At 38.8% G+C, this 19,387-nt stretch overlaps 3 protein-coding genes and 1 long non-coding RNA gene across 4 annotated transcripts in view; 2 read left to right on the top strand and 2 right to left on the bottom strand.

The window, feature by feature from the left end:
* Positions 1-19,387, top strand: part of LOC145469267 (uncharacterized) — a 78,922-nt gene that overhangs the window by 31,823 nt on the left and 27,712 nt on the right. The window lies entirely within an intron of this gene.
* On the bottom strand, positions 2,511-5,954 carry LOC145469136 (retinal guanylyl cyclase 1-like). Its single transcript, XM_081452813.1, has 5 exons — positions 5,836-5,954; positions 5,216-5,339; positions 4,792-4,860; positions 3,339-3,513; positions 2,511-2,786 (listed from the first exon to the last, which is right to left on the bottom strand). Exons 1-5 carry the CDS (start codon positions 5,952-5,954, stop codon positions 2,623-2,625), a joined length of 651 nt encoding a protein of 216 aa, XP_081308939.1. The 3' UTR covers positions 2,511-2,622.
* LOC145469142 (uncharacterized) lies at positions 8,729-9,757 on the top strand. Its single transcript, XR_014042284.1, has 3 exons — positions 8,729-8,818; positions 9,253-9,306; positions 9,652-9,757. It is a non-coding gene; the product is annotated as an uncharacterized LOC145469142 (long non-coding RNA).
* Positions 15,553-19,387, bottom strand: part of LOC145469127 (atrial natriuretic peptide receptor 1-like) — a 35,104-nt gene continuing 31,269 nt past the window's right edge. Inside the window, exons 5-9 of the mRNA XM_081452806.1 lie at positions 18,712-18,883; positions 18,008-18,148; positions 17,306-17,429; positions 16,880-16,948; positions 15,553-15,815 (exon numbers count right to left, since the gene is read on the bottom strand). Coding sequence (XP_081308932.1) covers positions 15,633-15,815; positions 16,880-16,948; positions 17,306-17,429; positions 18,008-18,148; positions 18,712-18,883 — 689 coding nt within the window. The 3' untranslated portion in view covers positions 15,553-15,632. The remainder of the gene's footprint in view (positions 15,816-16,879; positions 16,949-17,305; positions 17,430-18,007; positions 18,149-18,711; positions 18,884-19,387) is intronic.

Below are 19,387 nucleotides of genomic sequence, written 5' to 3'. Positions count from 1 at the left end.
GTGTCCAACATCGAGCGCTGTGTACGTGAGATTGATCACTGGATGTTGATTAATCGTCTTAAACTTAACAAGGATAAGACTGAACTTCTAGTGATCTCCGCAAAACATCTACCGAGACCAACCCTTCAAGAAATCTCTGTCGTCGATGAAACCATCTGCTCGTCACAGAAAGCAAGAAACATCGGTGTCATTTTTGACCATCATTTTCGTTTTAATGAACATATTGCAAGTATTTGCAAATCATCTTTTTATCATCTCCGTAATATCAGCAATATAAGGAAGTACCTGTCATCGACCACCACTTATATACTTGTTCGTGCGTTTGTTTCTTCAAAATTGGATAACTGTAATTCTCTACTCTATGGCTTACCAAACTGTCTTTTAAAAAAGTTACAGCACGTCCAGAATGCCGCTGCTCGTCTCATCACCCTCTCTAGAAAACACGAACACATCACACCTATTTTGTTTAATCTCCACTGGCTTCCTGTTAACTATCGTATCATCTTTAAAATTCTACTCATCACGTACAAGGCCCTAAACGATCTGGCACCTTCATACGTTCGTGATCTTCTCACTCCTTTTACTCCGTCTCGTCAGCTACGTTCATCTTCTAAAGAACTTCTTTCCATTCCGCACTTCAATTTGAAAACATATGGCGCAAGATCTTTCTCTGTAGCAGCTCCTACACTCTGGAACACTCTTCCGTCTGACATCAAGAACAGCTCCTCAGTGTCCCTTTTTAAACATAAACTAAAAACGATCCTTTTTAAGAAAGCATTTTTATAACTTTTTAGCGACATTTTTTTGTGTTTTTAATATTTCTAACTGTAAAGCGCTTTTGAACTTTTAGGATATTGGCGCTATATAAATATTTTATTATTATTATTTATTATTATTATTACATGAACTGCTGCAAGAAGATGATATTGATTCAGACGAAGAGAGTTCGAACGCCGAAACATAAATAGAGAACATGGACAAGAGAACTGTGTAATAAACTGACGCTAACGTTGATTAAAGAATAATATAGCAGGGTATTAAATTTCGCGTGGTTAATTTTCGCGAGAACTTTTTTTCGCGGGTATTAAATTTCGCGATGTTTTGAAGATCGCTAAAATCGCGAAAATTAAGTCCCGCGAAAATTAGTAACAATAAGGTAGTCAAAATTTTCCATGGCCACACAACGGAGGCGCACTACGAAATATATCGACATCAGAGTAAACCGAGGGTTAACTAGACGAAAGTGTAAGATTCGGTGCCCGTGTGAAAGTTACCAGGTTGTTTTTATTTGCTCGATTGCTTCTTAAAGAAGCTCAGTCACGGTATTTGAGTTATTTTGGCCACGTACAAAATTATCTTTAAATTGAAGGAAACCTTAAATTAATAGTCTACTAAGATAGAAAGACACTAAAGAGATACTAATAAACCACAAAAGAACTCGGATGGTTAAGGATGGAGAAGATTAACACGGATTACTAATGACGAATTTAGCTTTAACTTTTCAAGATGCACAAACCGCGACGTAGCTCCTTTAACCTCCATCGAAACATTGTGTTAAGTTGGTTAAACTTGGTTTTCGTCAACTCTGTTTTCAACGACCCATTTGTAATTTCATTTATTGTTTCGTTCGCTGCTGATTAACTAATAGGTTCGGTTCTCTTTAGGAAGTCCTCTTTTATAGTGCACCTCCGTACTATGAGAGTTTTTGGAGAAATGATTATATTTATACAACTTAAACATGAATAATATATATTATTTATTTGCCTGTACATAAATGTACGATTGACTTTTATTGCGTGGGGCAAGAGGTTGGGACTACTGAAGCAAAAAGAACGGGGGAGTGCGAGATGGAAGATTACAATCCCCGCTCTCCCCAGAAAAAGACCGACTTAAAAAGATACCTCTTACAGTACCGAACCTTTCCCAACCGCCACCCCCCCCCAAAAAAAAAAAAACAAAATAGCGAGGAAAATTTGTAATGCTATCCAATTAGATACCTTCGAAAAATTGTTCGCACCTTCCCATTAATTTTAAACTTTCAAGCTCTCCTAGCCTCAAGCCCCCCCCCCCCCGGCACCCCACCTTCCGTTTCAGTGCTCGGTTACATTTTATAAACTTAGCTTTCTCTACTTTCTGTACGAAAACATAATAAAGATCTTGAAGGAATCGCATATCTAGTTTGTTCCTTTGTCAGTTAACTTGCATAATACACGTCAAGAGTCTCGAAAAGTGGCTTTGATGTCTCCAGTGGGGGGTCAGGTAGGGGCTTGTCGAAGCCTTCCTTTCCTATCAGCCAACAGGTGGTCACTAGACCCAGTCTCTGCAGGACAGAAAGGAAATCCGCGTTAACAAAAAGTTAGTTGAGAACCAGATTACTCGGATACGAAGAGTTTCAGAATACACACAAATGGATAGTTCGTGTAAATTACATCAACAAGAACACGTTGACGTACAGTTCAACCTCGTTCCCAGGGCCCTCTCCAAACCAGATGAAATAAAAATGAGAATGCATTGACTCTCTGCCATTAAGGCATCGATTCTTTCATTTATGACAATTTTCCAGCAGTATCTGATGATATTGATTTTGCTCGGCTTGGGTGCGTTCGGAAAATGTAATGGTTCCTACTGCGTGACATTGTAGCGGAATAACGCAACACGATGCGTGACATTGTAGTGGAATAACTTACGGAGGCCACAGCTTTCCATTTTGGATGCGATGTGAACAGTGTGACCATACAAACAGAAGCGAGGCATTGTGACACCAACCACTCCAGCAACAACTGGGCCTGAAAAAAACAACGATGAAAACAATACCGTCATCTTCTAAACACAGCTCAACCCCTCCTACCCTCGCATGTTAAAGGCAAAATTTTTTCCACATCAAAACCCTTCAGCTGTAATCCCGTTGCTTTCTATATTGTCTGTTTTAAAGGAGCCCAGTAACGGTATTCCGATCGAGTTATTTTGGCCGCGTACAAAATTAACTTTAAATTTGAATTGAAGGAAACCTGGAAATAATAGTTTACTCGGATAGAAAAACACCAAAGAGATAATAATACACCATAAAGGAACAAGGATGGTTAAGGATGGAGAAGATTCGCACGGATTACAAACAACGAACTTGGAAACTTTAGGCTCAACTTTTCAAGATGTGCGAACCGTGACGTATCTCCTTTAAGGTCCGCCGGCTTGTGTCGAAGTCAGGAAAGCGAGCGGCGAAGAACCTCGAGGAAGAGCCCTGAGGGTATTGGTAAGGAGTCGAGTTGAACTTCCAAGTATTCTACCCAGGTTTCGCGCTGGAAAAGCAAAGACGAAACGCCTTGGCACCACTCAGATACCTGTGTGGATTCCAATCGTGAGCTGCAGTTGATGATCTGGCAAATGACGCACTCTGAAAAAGAACATGTGACTTAGCAATTCCAGAGCCATGCTCGCGATCTCTCCCGCGTGTTTGACGCCATTCAGCTTAGGACAACCGCTGACCACAACGTATGCATCACCAACAGTCTCGACCTAAAAGGCAATGTGATCTGTTAACCATTTGAATGCCAAACTTTCGCGAAAAAAATACCGTTTTTAACCGTTAAGTTAGGTTTTTTGGCTGCCATGACGCTAAATTAGCCTCAGTTTTGCTAAGAAAGCTTTCTTTTTCACCAAAATGAGAGATTTTTCGAGGATTAGGTACAAAATTGAGCAATATTTCAATTCCGGGCATGCGCATAAGCCAGAATTTGGACTTTTTTTGCTATTAACCGTTCTCAAGTTTGTTTGTTGCTCCTTTCCTTTCTTTTTTCTCTCGACCCTTTTACTCCGGCTACCTTTTGCGTTGCATGTTCTTCCTGGCTGCCGAGAAAAGTTGGATGTTAATTACGGGCGAAGCCTTGAAATGGACCTTGGTAAATCATAGGCGTAGTGGACCATTTTACCACCGTTTTTGCACCAAAACTGATAACGTTGTTTTTCGATTTGCGACGTCGGAATGTCGTCGATATCTAAACCTGACCATTGTACGGAAAGGCCTAGCCTAGTACTACTATCTGCTTATGTAGAATATCTGATGACATTTAAATTGATGACGTCACAAGTGGCACAAAGAGCACGACCATTAATTACGCGTATGTGTGTAATTGGGGCTCAAAGGGTTAAGGTTCACCCTGGCCCTTGCTCCTTCTTACGTTCTGGGTCAAAATGATGCGGGAGTATCGTTCCTATAATGGAGCCAGTAAAGCAACCTCGTTGAGGTTGCCATTAAGGATCAAGAAACGTCTGGGAATAACATTGCGTGACATGACTGGCAAGAAACGCGTTATAAAACTCTTTGTATTTTGTTTTTACCAGCGGTGACTAAGCAGGAACAAAATGGAACGATGGACATAAAACTACATATCACTGCCTTCATCACATGTTAGGTTGCGTTACGTAACGTCACGATTCTTTGCACTTGTGATAAGTGAAATTAAAAGTGCCTTTACAGTTCTGCATGCGTTCCCGGTAGATTTCCCAGTGCGTTATATTTTGCGTTCCTCTGAGTTCCACTCGTGTTCCCATTTGTGTTTCTTCATGCAGAAAGTTTTAGTTGCCTTTCCCTCCCTTCCCTGTACACACCCAAACCCTCCCCCCAAGCATTCCCGATGCATTCCAGGTTTATTTTGCCTTTCCTTTGGACCTTCCATTTATCTATCAGTCTGATCTCTTGTCCAATATAGGCGAATACCTGCTGGCAAAGGGGTTTTAATCCAATTCTTTACTTTCTAAATTGAAATCTCCTCTATTTTATTTATACAGGCGCACCTTATAGACGTCAAACCGTGTGATGATTTCATCAAATGCAACGTTCAGATCGTTCAGTAAATCCACAATCTGCAAAGAAAATGTTTTTATCATTTAGCTAGGTAAAGAATTGAATTCATTTTGTCGTTGTATAATATCACTCCGGCTTTTAATTTTCGCGTAGAAGAAACACATTTTGAATGGAGCTTTTCGAAAACGATGTAATCACGATAATAATCTGATTTCCTTGACTGAGTTTCCTTCAAACAGAAATCCAAAATGACCATTGATTGATGCGTTTTCCAATTCCTCCTGCTGAGTGTGGACGGGGCCTTAGCTGGGGCATTTTTTGCTCTGCTGGTTTTTTTTTTTGTTTTGTTTTGTTTTCGCACTATGTCGCAACTTAGTGAACGCCTGCAAGAGGCTAAGAAAAACTGGTGAATACCTCGAGTGGTTTACTGGAAGAAGCCAGCTTGGTGAATCCAACGATGTCACTGAAGAAAATGGTGACTTCTTCAAATTCCTCAGCTTGTACGGAGCTGTGGATCTTTAACTGTTCAGCGACCAACCTGCGGACAAAGTAGATCTTTATTACGAAGGTTAGAAATAGCTTGCAGATTTGGCGTTTTAATCGCAGTTTTCTTAGAACATCAATAAATTGTGAATTAAAACAGTCTTCAGCTGGCACAACTACCTTACTTCTCAAAAATTTCGGATGATTTTAATTTCGGACAAAAGAAGAGTCCGAAATTTTTAAGCGTCCGAAATATATACAGTACTGTAGAAAACTTTTAAGTAGCTCCAAAACTCTTACTTTCCTTTTATGGAGCGAACTCTGCTTGATACACTGCTTAAGATACGCAATGGCTTGCTAAAGCTTGTGTTATTTTCTCGGCGGTGTATCTAAAAACCTTGATCATGAGGGTGCAGTAAAACTATCATTTTCACTATTTTATTTCAGTCTAATTCGTGTTTTGTAGGCTTAAATTTTCCTTAACTGTGTTTTAGCAAAGTGCCCGAAATTTTTGAATTAGTATATTAATCTTATGAAAATGTTCGACTTACGGAGGAAGCAGACGATTAAGCAGTTTATCCGTTCGATCTTTCTCTTCGTTCAGTTGCGTTGTTCGTTCATCCACGAGCTGTTCTAAATGATTGGCGTGCTTCTCCATTATGGACACCATGTTTTCAATGATGTTTGAACCCCTACGGTAAAAACAACAAATTCAACACGTTAACACAAATCATTTCTCTTTTCTTTTTCTATCATAAGTTTGTTATCTGAGAACTATGATTGTAAACAAATATCTACAAGTAAAAAGAAAAAGAAGACTACCAACTACGTAACCGAACTTTTAATACACGACTAGCTGAAAAAATGACAACTGTATCAATGAAAATTTAACAAAATGTGTTTCTCCAGCAACTTGCCGTTTCCATGTTTTCCCGCGCTCTTAGGCCGCGCTTTGCACCCCTTGTTGTTTAGGTCCGGTGTTTCGTCCTTAGCGCTGGTTACATGTTTTCCCGCGCTCAAGAACGGTTACCTTTTTCCCGTGCTACGCAACGGTCACATATTTTGCCGCAACATCACCGGAAAACACATTTTCCAGCGCTTAGCACCAGTTGCAAATTTTTCTCGCGCTGTACTCTGATTGCAAGTTTTTGTTTGTTTGATTGTTTCAAGTGATTGGACAGACGTAGACGTGATTGTTTTGGCTTTAGTTTTACGACATTAAAAAAAAAATTGCCCCAGTTGTTTACCTCCCGCTAATCTTCTTGAGTCGATCAACAATGCGAAAGAAGTGCGGTCGTTCCTCGGGTTCATCCTTCCAGCAGTCCACCATCAAATCGACAAATTCTGGCTTTACTTCCACGCACGTGAGATCTGGGCGAAATGGCGGCTCTTCGTGGGCCACAACGCGATGAATGATCTCTGAAAAACATTTAAAAACTTGCTTTCTTCAACTTCTTTGAAAAAATCATATTCTAAAGACTATTTAAGCAATACAGCACTTTTTCCGTGTTTACATAGCCCCATTTAAACACGAGGGGATTTCGGAGAATCCGAGACACTTATGGAAACTCCCGACTGCGTCTCGAGTTTGCACAACTTTTTTTAGAATTCTCCGAAATGCCCCTCCCCCAAGTGTTTAGACGGGGCTATGTAAACACGGAAAAAGTCCTCTATTGCTTTTATAAAATATTTATAAAAATTACGCGCGAATCTAAAACATCACAACTGTGTTTACATAATCTCATCTAAACACATCTATCGACCAATGAGAGTGCGCGTAGTATCTCACGTATTCTATAAAGTCTTGTTGTACGGCTGTTTCTCGATAAGTGATATGCTAAAATTTCGAGATTTGTCGGCCAAATATTAATTAATTAATTAATGATAAATAAGCCGCCAAAATTCGTAATATCTATCCAGACCTTTCTAGATTCGACACCAACTGAGATTAAACTGAAAATAACCAAGAGAGGATTAAGATAAGAGTTCACCTTGATCCTGTCTTGAAATAACTAATTTCCAGATTTGACAACCAAATGATGAAATTTCTCGGCCACCAAATATTGAAATACTACTACTACTACTAATAATAATAATAATAATAATAATAAAATATTTATATAGCGCCAATATCCTAAAAGTTCAAAAGCGCTTTACAGTTAGAAATATTAAAAACACTTAAGACAAATAAAGTAAAAATACTGGGACGGAGAAGTAGTTTAATTGAATTATTAAAGTGCCTATGAAGTAAAAAATAATTGCTGCTTCTTTGAAAGGCTTATCAAAGTAAAGAAGAATGGCGTTTCCCTTTTTAGGATATCTTTTTTCGTTCTAGAGATATTTACGGTTTTGTATTATGCAAATGAGGAAAGTGATGATGTCATAGGTGGTTCCACTTGAACAGTAAAACACTGAATCAAGAATATCTCTAGAAATATTGTAGCAGTGTTCTTCAAACTTGGCACCACAAATGTGCATCACAAAAGAAACAGAATGACACCTTCTGTGTTGTTGCCATGGCAACACTTTTGGCTCCAGTCTCTTTCTGTGAAAAACCAAATATGCCAATTTGCAACCCTTCGAAAAGGGACAGAGGGTTTTGCTGGGAACACACACGATTCCCATATTGTCTTAACTCTCCCCATTAGATTGTTGGGAGTGGATGATCCTTGTTTAAGATAAAATCTGGTAATGTTAGTTTTAATTAAAACAGGACCAGCGGCATAACTGTTGTCATGGCGACGGCACGACGGGTGTCATTTTGTTTCTTTTGTGATGTACATTTCTGGTGCCAAGTTTAAAGAACACTGCTTTAATATTTCGAGAGATATTCTTGATTGAGTGTTGAACTGCTTTAGTAGAACCACCTATGACGTCATCACTTATAATACAAAAGCGTGAATATCTCTAAAACAAAAAAAGATATTCCAAAACGGAAAACGCCATTCTTCTTTACTTTGAAAAGCCTTTCCAATCAGCAGCAATTATTTTTTACTTCATAGGCACTTTAAGACCAGAGCTTTTTTTTGCAACATTATTGAATAGACAGCACGAATTTTACAAAAAGCGTAGTTGTACTAGCTGTGAAATGTAAAAATTAAAGGAGGCAAGACATTTGGAGTCAATTAATTATAATCTTTAGATTTTATTTATTCCATCCTGAAATACAATGAATTCTTCGAGAAAAGTTGTTTTAAAAAATGAAAAAACCCGTTAAAAATTCTAATTAGAACACTAGCTATTATTACACTGAAAAAAAAAAAAAACATTTTTCACGTGATCGCAAACGGTTGAAAATTTAAATTGCAAATTATGCATGTGATAAACGTTTTGTAGAGCTGCGTTCTTCGGTCGTGTGTTACTGACCACGTTGACAAATTTCTGCGGCTTGCAATTCAAAATTCTGCCGTTCAGTTTGGGATTATGTTTACGTTTGGACTTGAGAGAAAACGTAAAGACCTACCTGAACAGAAACTTTACTTTGAGCGAGCCTCACACGCGTTCGCGGTAGAAGTTGTTGAAATCCTCCACGAGGTAAGAACTGCTCATGGAATAGGTAATGTTGTATTTAGCACTATTGATATAGCTTATTCTCTCGCAAAACGGTCTAGGACTGTTCGAAATAGTCGCAACTTCAGTTTTTCCCAAGCACTGAGCTATTCACTTTGCTAACTGAATCGAAGTGTATTTATGTGGGTTACATTTTTCGTTTGAACAACTGAGCATTCATTTGCCATTTCTGTCGCCCAACTTGCCGAAAAAGTTCACTAAATTTCTTTAATATCATTTTCATTATGACCAGCAATTTTTGTTTCCAAAATCCATGTATATCATTTATATAACGCGTATATTAATAGAGGGGAGGGGAGGGGAGGGAGACTGTTGGCGAAGTTTGCATGCCTCGACAATACGAGAAACAATCATAAAGAAGTTATTTCAATGCTATTTTTATCTGATTCTCTTTTCAGGAAAGAAGTGACCATAGAAACTGAGATCCATCCGACGACCCACGATTACTTCAGGTAACTTAACTCTTCTATGTTATCCCAAGATTGAAATATCAATTCTCTTTAGTGATTGCCACATATTCCTTTCAATGCTAGTTCTGAGAATTCGGTAGTAGATCAAGACAGTGTCCTCTAGTTGATTGTATTTGCTCGTATTATCTACGAGTACAACTTTATCATATGGGGTTCATAATTTTGTTCTCCAGTTCAAGCAAGCGAAGTTCCATTTTTATAATATTTACTTCCTGCCATACAACAAGTTCCTCCTCAAGGGAAACCTCTTTGATATATATAAAAAATGTTTCCCGTAAAACTTCATTAATGTACCATTACACATGCCGTTTTATTTACCTCTTGTAGACTGTTGTAGCTGTGATCTGTAGAGTGGTAATTCTAAAGCCTGATGAATCGCGGTGAGGAAACGTCTTCTTCGGAAACGAAAGTAGTGAGTTTATTGCTCTCAAAGTACTATTCATTAATCATACTATACCAGCAAGGCCAAATTCTAAAGTTTAAAACAAGTTAAAAACAAAATTCGCAAGGCTCAAAGATCACAATCCTACAGCAGGAATTAGCAAATCAGTTTGAATTGAAGCGATTACATATCAAGACTTAACCTGCTGTAAAGAGCTTAGAATGCCATTTGGCATGATCTAAAGAAGCATAACAGAGTACTATTAATTCTTGGAACTTTCAATTTGTTTGTTTATAAGTGATTATTATGGTACAACTTTGCAAAACTCGAAGATAGACTTTCGACCGAAATTTTATTTTCAAAACCCATACCTTAAAGCTAAATAGAAAAAGCTACATTGAACCTCCTTAAAATGACTAGGGTGAACACTCGCCTACATATCACTCCACATCATGTTATTCTAACCGATACCAGTCCTCATACGTCATATTTAGTTGAAGTCATTCTATTGTACATAAATCGATCTTGCAGTCTACGTAGAATTGATCGGTTGGTAAAAATTGATAAATGCTAGAGGCCAAATGAATATTGCTCAATTTCTCGAGACAGGATATAAAGTAGCCCTCGAGGAGATTATATTTCTGAAATTTATTTGATGTATTTGTTGACGTGAATCATTGTCTTCTATTGATTGTATTCACACGTTGCAATTTTGACCAATCGCAAGCAAATATAAAGGAAAGCTCTGAATTTTTGGAATCGTGCAATTGCCTAAGACAGCAGGGAGTTTAAGTTACCACAACGGCGACGCTGACGCCGAGGACAACGTCGATTTAAAAATGACTTTATATTTTACCTACGAATCTCGCGGATACTTTTGAGTCATTTACTTTGTTTATAACTGTCAAAACTATCACAAAAACTATATTTGGGACACAGCGATAAATTTGAAATACAATGTTTTTTAAAAAAAAAAAGTGGTTACGTTCTCTAGACAACGCAGAATTTGGTCATTTCACGCTGTTATTTTTCAGAGGACGGCATAGAAATGTACCAAGAATTATCACGCACGTACACAGCCATTGTTCTGTTCATTAAACCTTGTCGGCATAGATGCGGCCAGGTCTGAACTCGTTACAGGAATCATAGGTGAGGCACTCAACCCTTATAGCTGTCTTTCTCGTTCGACTGCCATGTTGGTTCCCTTTGTGTCACACTAAGACGGAGGAGTTTGAAAACAGAGTTTTCACTCTGAAAACGCATCAAATGTTTTCCGTCCACACTACGTCGGAAGAATTCGAAAACTCAACAATCACTGGTCATTTTGGATTTGTGTTTGAGGAAAACTCGGACAGGGAACTGAATCACATGATTATCGTGACGCAATCGTTTTCGAAAGGCTCCTTTTTCAAAATGTTTTCCGTCCACATGAAAACGAAAAGCCAGCGTTCTCAAATTCCTCCGGCTTAAAGAGGGTTTCCCAAAAGGTCCGTTAAGAAGACTTTTAAACATGTTTTTTTGTCCACACGAAAACGCAAAGCCGGTGTTTTAAAATTCCTCCGGTTTGAAGAGCGTTTTCGAAAAGCTCCGTTTTCGTGACGGATTAGTGTGCACTGTAGGCCTAATCATAGAAATAAAGCTGCGTTTTCAAATAATTGATTTCCCACGTAGAGTGGACGCTGACTAAATCATGCATTAACTATATTCAACCATTTAATAAGGCGCTGCATCAGTTTATAACTTCTCGATTTATTTCTCGATTGATTCAACTGTGTTCACAACTGTTTATTAGGATCGTCAGGCAGCCTGTCTGGGTGAAGTGTTGTGTGACAATCCAAGGAGATGTTGACTCTCGCTGTGTAATTTTTTTCCTTATAGATTTTATCCGAACATTTACGACGGATAAGAAGCTAGAAATATACGTGAAAACGAGTGGTATTCTGGGAGGCCAAGGAAGAATGCCCACTGTTGTGTCCCCAGAGCTGTACAGGACACGATTCACCGAGGCCATGCACAGGTACTTCCTTATGGTCCCGGACAAATGGACCGGGCTTGGGAATGACCTCGACTAAGGGACAAGTATGGTGTCCTCTTAGCTCTACAAGACACTGTTAACTGAGGCCATGCATAGGTTCTTCCTTATGGTCCCGGACAAATGGACCGGTCCTGGGAATGACCTCGACTAGAACCACTGTGGTGTCCTCTTAGATATACAGGACATAATGCAACGAGGCTTTGCACAGGTACTTCTTTATGGTCCCTGATGGACCAGGCTTGGGAATGACCTTAAATAAGCTATCTGCTTTCCAATTCAATTTACTCCGAGTGTTTTGTTATAAGGGCTTATGATCAAAATTCTTCACTTTATTGTATACGTTTTCTAGAATTGCCCGCGAGAATTTAGTTTTTCAATCAAGAATGTGAAATTGAAATTGTAAAAAAAGCAAAAAAAAAAAAAAAAAAAAAAAAAAAATTATAAAGAATCTAAGGAGAATATTAGGAATTAATAAATGCTGGAGGTTCATGTTTCCACTAACAGTGCAGTTCTGTATGTGTTTAAATTAGTAAGAATTGTAAATTTTTCTAAGGGACAGAATAAGTTTTTAGTAGTTTTCTAGTTGTTCGCGGTGATAATTTATTGTAACAAAATCAGGATCTTGTATGCGTACATGTAAATTTATTGAATCCCAGCCTTGTACATAAAATTAAAGAGAATGTAAATGATATTCAAATCAAAAGATAAAGTTATATGTTTTGTTCACAACTCGCAGTAATAAAATAATAGTCGAAAGCAATAATTTATTTTCACACCTATCAAAGTTTTGAAAGCTGTCGATGGACAGGCTGTGAGTGATTTTCCCTTTTTTCATTAATTGTGTACTGACAAATAGGGGAAAACTAGGTCGAAAACGTTTCCTTTACAGATATAAGGGTTTGTAGAAAACAATTCGTAGCGAAAAAGTAATCTGACCACACACTGCAACTCAAAACTTGCTTTCCCATTTCATGAGTTAAAAGGAGAAATAGTTAAGGGGTTTCCCTTCCGAACGAAAATGAATTTTACAAGCTTGTGACTTTGTGCTTTCGGCAACATTAATTTTAATAACATCGGGTTTGCTTTGAAGAATTCATTTGAAAAAATATTCATTCCTTGGTCGTTAATTTAAGTAAATTGTTAGATTCGGTACCCGTGTGAAAGTTATCAGGTTGTTTTAATTTGTGTTTTTGCTTCATCTTTACCTCAAACGAAACATTTTGTAAAAGTTGGTTTTTGTCAACTCGGTTTGCATCAACTCTTGCCGTTTCATTTATTGTTTCGTTCGCTGATAATAAGTTCGGTTTTCTTTGGGAAGTCCCCTTCTAAGAGTTTTAGGAGAGATGACTTATTTATACAACTTAAACATGAATAATATACATTATTTATTTGTCACTAAATAAATGTACGATGGACTTTCAATGCCTGGAGGGAGGGGTGGGGACTACTAAGAGAAAAAAGAACGGGATGGGGAATGCCAGTAAAGATGGAAAATTGCACACCCTCCCCCCTCCAAAAAAAAAAAAAAATTTAAAGTTCCTCTTTAGGAACTGGTCCCATCCACCACCCCCCCTCCTCTCCAATTTGCAATGTTATCCAATTACATACCTTCGAAAAATTGTTCGCACCTTGCCATTAATTTTAAACTTTCAAGCTCTCCTAGCCTCACCGCCCCCCCTCCCGCCGGCACCCCATCTTCCGTTTCAGTGCTTGGTTACATTTTATAAACTTAGCCTTCTCTACTTTCTGTGCGAAAACATAATAAAGATCTTGAAGGAATCGCATATCTAGTTTGTTCCTTTGTCAGTTAACTTGCATAATACACGTCAAGAGTCTCAAAAAGTGGCTCTGATGTCTCCAGTGGGGAGTCGGGTAGGGGCTTGTCGAAGCCTTCCTTTCCTATCAGCCAATAGGTGGTCACTAGACCCAGTCTCTTCAGGACAGAAAGGAAATCCGTATTAGCAAAAAGTTAGTTGAGAACCAGATTGCGCGGGTGTGAAGAGTTTCAGAATACACACAAATGGATAGTTCGTGTAAATTACATCAACAAGAACACGTTGACGTACAGTTCAACCTCGTTCCCAAGGCCCTCTCCACTGTTCAAAATGCCGATTGCCATTTAAAAATCGTCGAGAAGGCCCTGGGGACGAGGTTGACGTCCAGTTTGGTAACATTCCTGGAAAAACTAAGTTTGTTAAATTGGTGTTAAATGTATTTGTTTCAGGTTTGGAAACCTAATTTGGCTAATTTACCAAAAATGTCCAGGAATGATTGACAAAATCATTTCGTGTCCTTTGGCTTTTCGTTTCTCGTCTCGATCCATGCCTCTTCTTGTCAAGGGGAGGGGGATAAAAAGAGAGAACGTGGGGTCGAAGTTGTTGCATTTGCTGGGCTAACCAATCGGAACGAAGGTTGCTTTCTTTGGCCAATGAGGCGAAAAACGAAAACCATCGTGGATTGGCTTTGCCGCTCTTTTCACGATGTCCTTGTTTCGCTTGGAACGTTTGCGAATGTTTTGGTCTGAGGGTTTTTCCTATTCATTAATTTTTTCAAAAGCCTTCAGAATAGCGCTTAAAATTAAGTGCTAACCTTGATCTGAACTTGGCCTTTTTCTGTGAGGTGATATCCCCCAAGTTCCACCAACCTGGAGCGGGCCTCTCGACTCACATGGATACGATGAGCTGTTAAAAAGCGGATGAAATAAAAATGAGAATGCATTGACTCTCTGCCATTAAGGCATCGATTCTTTCATTTATTACAATTTTCCAGCAGTATCCGATGATACTGATTTTGCTCGGCTTGGGTGCGTTCGGAAAACGTAATGGTTCCTACTGCGTGACATTGTAGCGGAATAACGCAACACGATGCGTGACATTGTAGTGGAATAACTTACGGAGACCACAACTTTCCATTTTTGATGTGGACAGTGTGACCGTACAGACAGAAGCGAGGCATTGTGACACCAACCACTCCAGCAACAACTGGGCCTGAAAAAAACAACGATGAAAACAATACCTTCATCTTCTGAACAAGCTCAACCCTTTCCAACCCTCGCATGTTAAAGGCAAAATTTTTTCCACGTCAAAACCGTTCAGCTGTAATCCCGTTGCTTTCTATATTGTCTGTTTTAAAGGAGCTCAGTCACGGTATTTTGAGTTATTTTGGCCACGTACAAAATTAACTTTAAATTTGAATTGAAGGAAACCTGGAAATAATAGTTTACTTGGATAGAAACACACCAAAGCACTTTTACGCTGGTACCTTGCTCAATACTAATGAAAAGATTATCTCTTTATAACTTTCTGAGCTATTTTGTCATTTTTCCTCTTCCTCTTCCTCTACTTTTTCTCTTTCTTTTTCTTTTTCTTTTTATTAATAATCTCAAGTTATACATAACTTTTAGGGGCACAACATTAGTTTATCTAGATGTGCCCCTCTCCTCTCCTTCCAATATACAATGTAATTCAATTTAAGTGATGTAATATCTGTTTTATGCGTTTTTTTCCTCCTTACAAAGCACTATCGGTTACTATTTACTTTCTTTACGTTATATTTACATATCTATGTATTAGCTAGGAATTGGAGGAATAAAATTTAAAAAAACAAAACAAAAAAAACACCAAAGAGATAATAATACACCATAAAGGAACAAAGATGGTTAAGGATGGAGAAGATTCGCACGGATTACAAACAACGAACTTGAAAACTTTAGGCTCAACTTTTCAAGATGTGCGAGCCGTGACGTAGCTCTTTTAAGGTCGGCCAGCTTGTGCCGAAGCCATGTAAGCGAGCGGCGAAGAACCTCGAAGAAGAGCCGCGAAAGTATTGGTAAGGAGTCGAGTTGAGCCAGGTTTCGCGTAGGGAAGCAAAGGCGAAACGCCCTGGGACCACTCAGATACCTGTGTGGATTCCAATCCTGACCTGCAGCTGATAATCTGGCAAATGACGCACTCTGAAAAAGAACATGTGACTTAGAAATTCCAGAGCCATGCTCGCGATCTCTCCCGCGTGTTTGATGCCATTCAGCTTAGGACAACCGCTGACCACAACGTATGCATCACCAACAGTCTCGACCTAAAAGGCAATGTGATCTGTTAAGGTTCTCCCTGACCCTTGCTTCTTCTTACGTTCTCGGTCAAAATGGTGCGGGAGTATCATTCCTATAGTGGAGCCAATAAAGCAACCTCGTTCCCAGGGTCTCTTTCTAGAAAGAGACCTTGGGAACGAGGTTTCCATTAAAGATCAAGAAACGACTGGGAGTAACATTGCGTGACATAACTGGCAAGAAACGCGTTATAAAACTCTTCGTATTTTTTTTAACCAGCAGTGACTAAGCAGGAACAAAATGGAACGATGGACATAAAACTATATATCACTACCTTCATCCCATGTTAGGTTGCGTTACGTAACGTCACGATTCTAATCCTTGCACTTGTGATAAGTGAAATTAAAAGTGCCTTTACAGTTCTGCATGCGTTCCCGGTAGATTTCCCAGTGCGTTATAATTTGCGTTCCTCTGAGTTCCACTAGTGTTCCCATTTGTGTTTCTTCATACAGAAAATTTTAGTTGCCTTTCCCTCCCTTCCCTGTACACACCCACCTCCTCCCCCAAGCATTCTCGGTGCATTCCCTCCGGCATTGAACGAGTTTAATTCTCAACTTAAACGGGGGAGTTTAATTTATTTTGCTTTTCCTTTGGACCTTCCATTCATCTATCAGTCTATCTCTTGTCCAATATAGGGGAATACCTGCTGGCAAAGGGGTTTTAATCCAATTCTTTACTTTCTAAATTGAAATCTCTTCTATTTTTTTGGGTATAAATCTACTAGCGTTCTATCACGAATGCCGTTCTCTGATTGGCTATGCTAATCACTCTCTATTCTGTGATAGATACTCAGTAGCATAGCAGTGTGCGTTTGTTAACAAAATGACGGTCGCTTCCTTGCGTTTTCGAAGTGTCTGTGAAGAAGATTTAGATAAATTTTTGAACGACTAGTAGATTTATACTAAAACAATTAGATTATTCGCTCTCGATTTCTATCAACTATCACGCGATAGAAATCGAGAGCTCATAATCTAATTGTTTAATAGAAACACGATTTTTAACGAATCAGTGCGCGTATTTTCTTAGGGCGTACCTTATAGACGTCGAACCGTGTGATGATTTCATCAAATGCAACGTTCAGATCGTTTAGTAAATCCACAATCTGCAAAGAAAATATTTTATCATTTAGCTAGGAAAAGAATTGAACTCATTTTGTCCTTGCATAATATCACTCCGGCTTTTCGTTTTCGCGTGGACGGCCACATTTTGAAAGGGAACTCTTACAAAACGATGTAATCAGTCTAATCACGATAATCATCTGATTTCCTTGACTGAGTTTCCTTCAAACAGAAATCCAAAATGACCGTTGATTGATGCGTTTTTAAACTCCACCGGCATGGTATGAACGACGCTTTAGCTGGGGCATATTTTGCTCCGCTGTTTTTTTTTTTTTTTTTTTTTCGCACTATGCCGCAACGAAATGAACGCCTGCAAGAGGCTAAGAAAAACTGGTGAATACCTCGAGTGGTTTACTGGAAGAAGCCAGCTTGGTGAATCCAACGATATCACTGAACAAAATGGTGACTTCTTCAAATTCCTCAGTTTGTACCGAACTGTGGATCTTTAACTGTTCTGCGACCAACCTGCGGACAAAGTAGATCTTTATTACGAAGGTTAGAAATAGCTTGTAGATTTGGTGTTTTAATCGCAGTTTTCTTAGAACATCAATAAATTGTGAATTAAGACAGTCTTCAGCTGGCACAACCACCTTTCTTCTCAAAAATTTCGGATGATTTTAATTTCGGACAAAAGAAGTGTCCGAAAATAAAACTGTCCGAAATTTCTAAGCGTCCAAAATATATGCAGTACAGTAGAAAACTTTTAAGTAGCTCCAAAACTCTTAGTTTCCTTTTATGGAGCCGCGAACTCTGCTTGAGACACTGATACGTAATGGCATGCTAAAATTTGTGTTATTTTCTCGGCGATGTATCTGAAAACCTTGAGGGTGCAGTAAAACCATCATTTTCACAAATGTTATTTCAGCCTAATTCATGTTTTGTAGGCGTAAATTTACCTTGACTGTATTTCAGCAAATTGTCGGAAATTTTTGTCCGACATGACACAAAAACTGTATAAGTATAATGTAGTTAGCAATAGTACAAACGTATGAAAATCAGCCAGGAGAATTAGTATATCAATCTCATGAAAATGTTCAACTTACGGAGGAAGCAGACGATTAAGCAGTTTATCCGTTCGATCTTTCTCTTCGTTCAACTGCGTTGTTCGTTCATCCACGAGCTGTTCTAAATGATTGGCGTGCTTCTCCATCATGGATACCATGTTTTCAATGATGTTTGAACCCCTACAGTAAAAAGCAACAAATTCAACACTTTAACACAAATCATTTCTCTTTTTTTTTTCTATCATAAGTTTGTTATCTGAGAAATATGATTGTCAACAAATAGCTACAAGTAAATAGAAAAAAGACTACCAATCACTTAACCGAACTTTCAATACACGACTAGCTGAAAATATGACAACTGTATAAATGAAAATTTAACAAAATGTGTTTCTCCAGCAACTTGCCGTTTGCATGTTTTCCCGCGCTCTTAGGCCGCGCTTTGCACCCCTTATTGTTTAGGTCCGGTTTTTCGCCGTCTTTACCGCTGGTTACATGTTTTCCCGCGCTCAAGATCGGTTACCTTTTTTCCCCGCGCTTCGCATCGGTTACATGTTTTGCCACAACGCGACCGGCAAACACATTTTCCAGCGCTTAGCACCAGTTGCAAGTTTTTCTCGCGCTGTACTCTGATTGCAAGCTTTTGTTTGCTTTATTGCCTCAAGTGATTGGACAGATGTAGACGTGATTTTTTTTTTGGCTTTAGGTTTAAGACATCCATAAAAAGAATTGCCCCAATTGTTTACCTGCCACTAATCTTCTTGAGTCGATCAACAATGCGAAAGAAGTGCGGTCGTTCCTCGGGTTCATCGTTCCAGCAGTCCACCATCAAATCGACAAATTCAGGCTTTGCCTCCACGCACGTGAGATCTGGGCGAAATGGCGGCTCTTCGTGGGCTACAACGCGATGAATGATCTCTGAAACACATTAAAAAACTTGATTTTCTTCAAACTTCTTTAAAAAATCATATTCTATAGACTATTTAACAATACAGCACTTTTTCCGTGTTTACATAGCCCCATTTAAACACGAGGGGATTTCGGAGAATTCGAGACAGTTATGCAAACCCCCGACTGCCTCTCGAGTTTGCACAACTTTTTTTAGAATTCTCCGAAATGCCCCCACCCCCCAAGTGTTTAGATGGGGCTATGTAAACACGGAAAAAGTCCCCTATTGCTTTTATAAAATATTTATAAAATTACGCGCGAATCTAAAACATCACAACTGTGTTCACATGATCTCATCTAAACACATCTATCGACCAGTGAGAGTGCGCGTAGCGGCGTAGTATCTCACGTATTCTATAAAGTCTTGTTGTACGCCTGTTTCTCGACAAGTGATATGCTAAAATTTCGAGATTTCTCGGGCAAATATTACATAATTGATTAAAGAATTATAAATAAGCCGCCAAAATTCGTAAT

Source organism: Orbicella franksi, chromosome 15, assembly GCF_964199315.1.
Source record: "Orbicella franksi chromosome 15, jaOrbFran1.1, whole genome shotgun sequence".
Taxonomy (NCBI): Eukaryota; Metazoa; Cnidaria; class Anthozoa; order Scleractinia; family Merulinidae; genus Orbicella; species Orbicella franksi.
Note: the sequence above shows the minus strand (reverse complement) of the source record. Positions and strands in the feature narration are given on the sequence as shown.

Excerpts from the sequence above, each read along its gene's own strand:
- LOC145469136 (XM_081452813.1), bottom strand. The coding sequence starts at position 5,954 with ATGGTGTCCATAATGGAGAAGCACGCCAATCATTTAGAACAGCTCGTG. Across the intron at positions 3,514-4,791 it reads CACGGTTTGACGTCTATAAG|GTCGAGACTGTTGGTGATGC; the intron begins GTGCGCCTGTAT and ends ATTGCCTTTTAG. Across the intron at positions 2,787-3,338 it reads CACGATTGGAATCCACACAG|GCCCAGTTGTTGCTGGAGTG; the intron begins GTATCTGAGTGG and ends TGTTTTTTTCAG.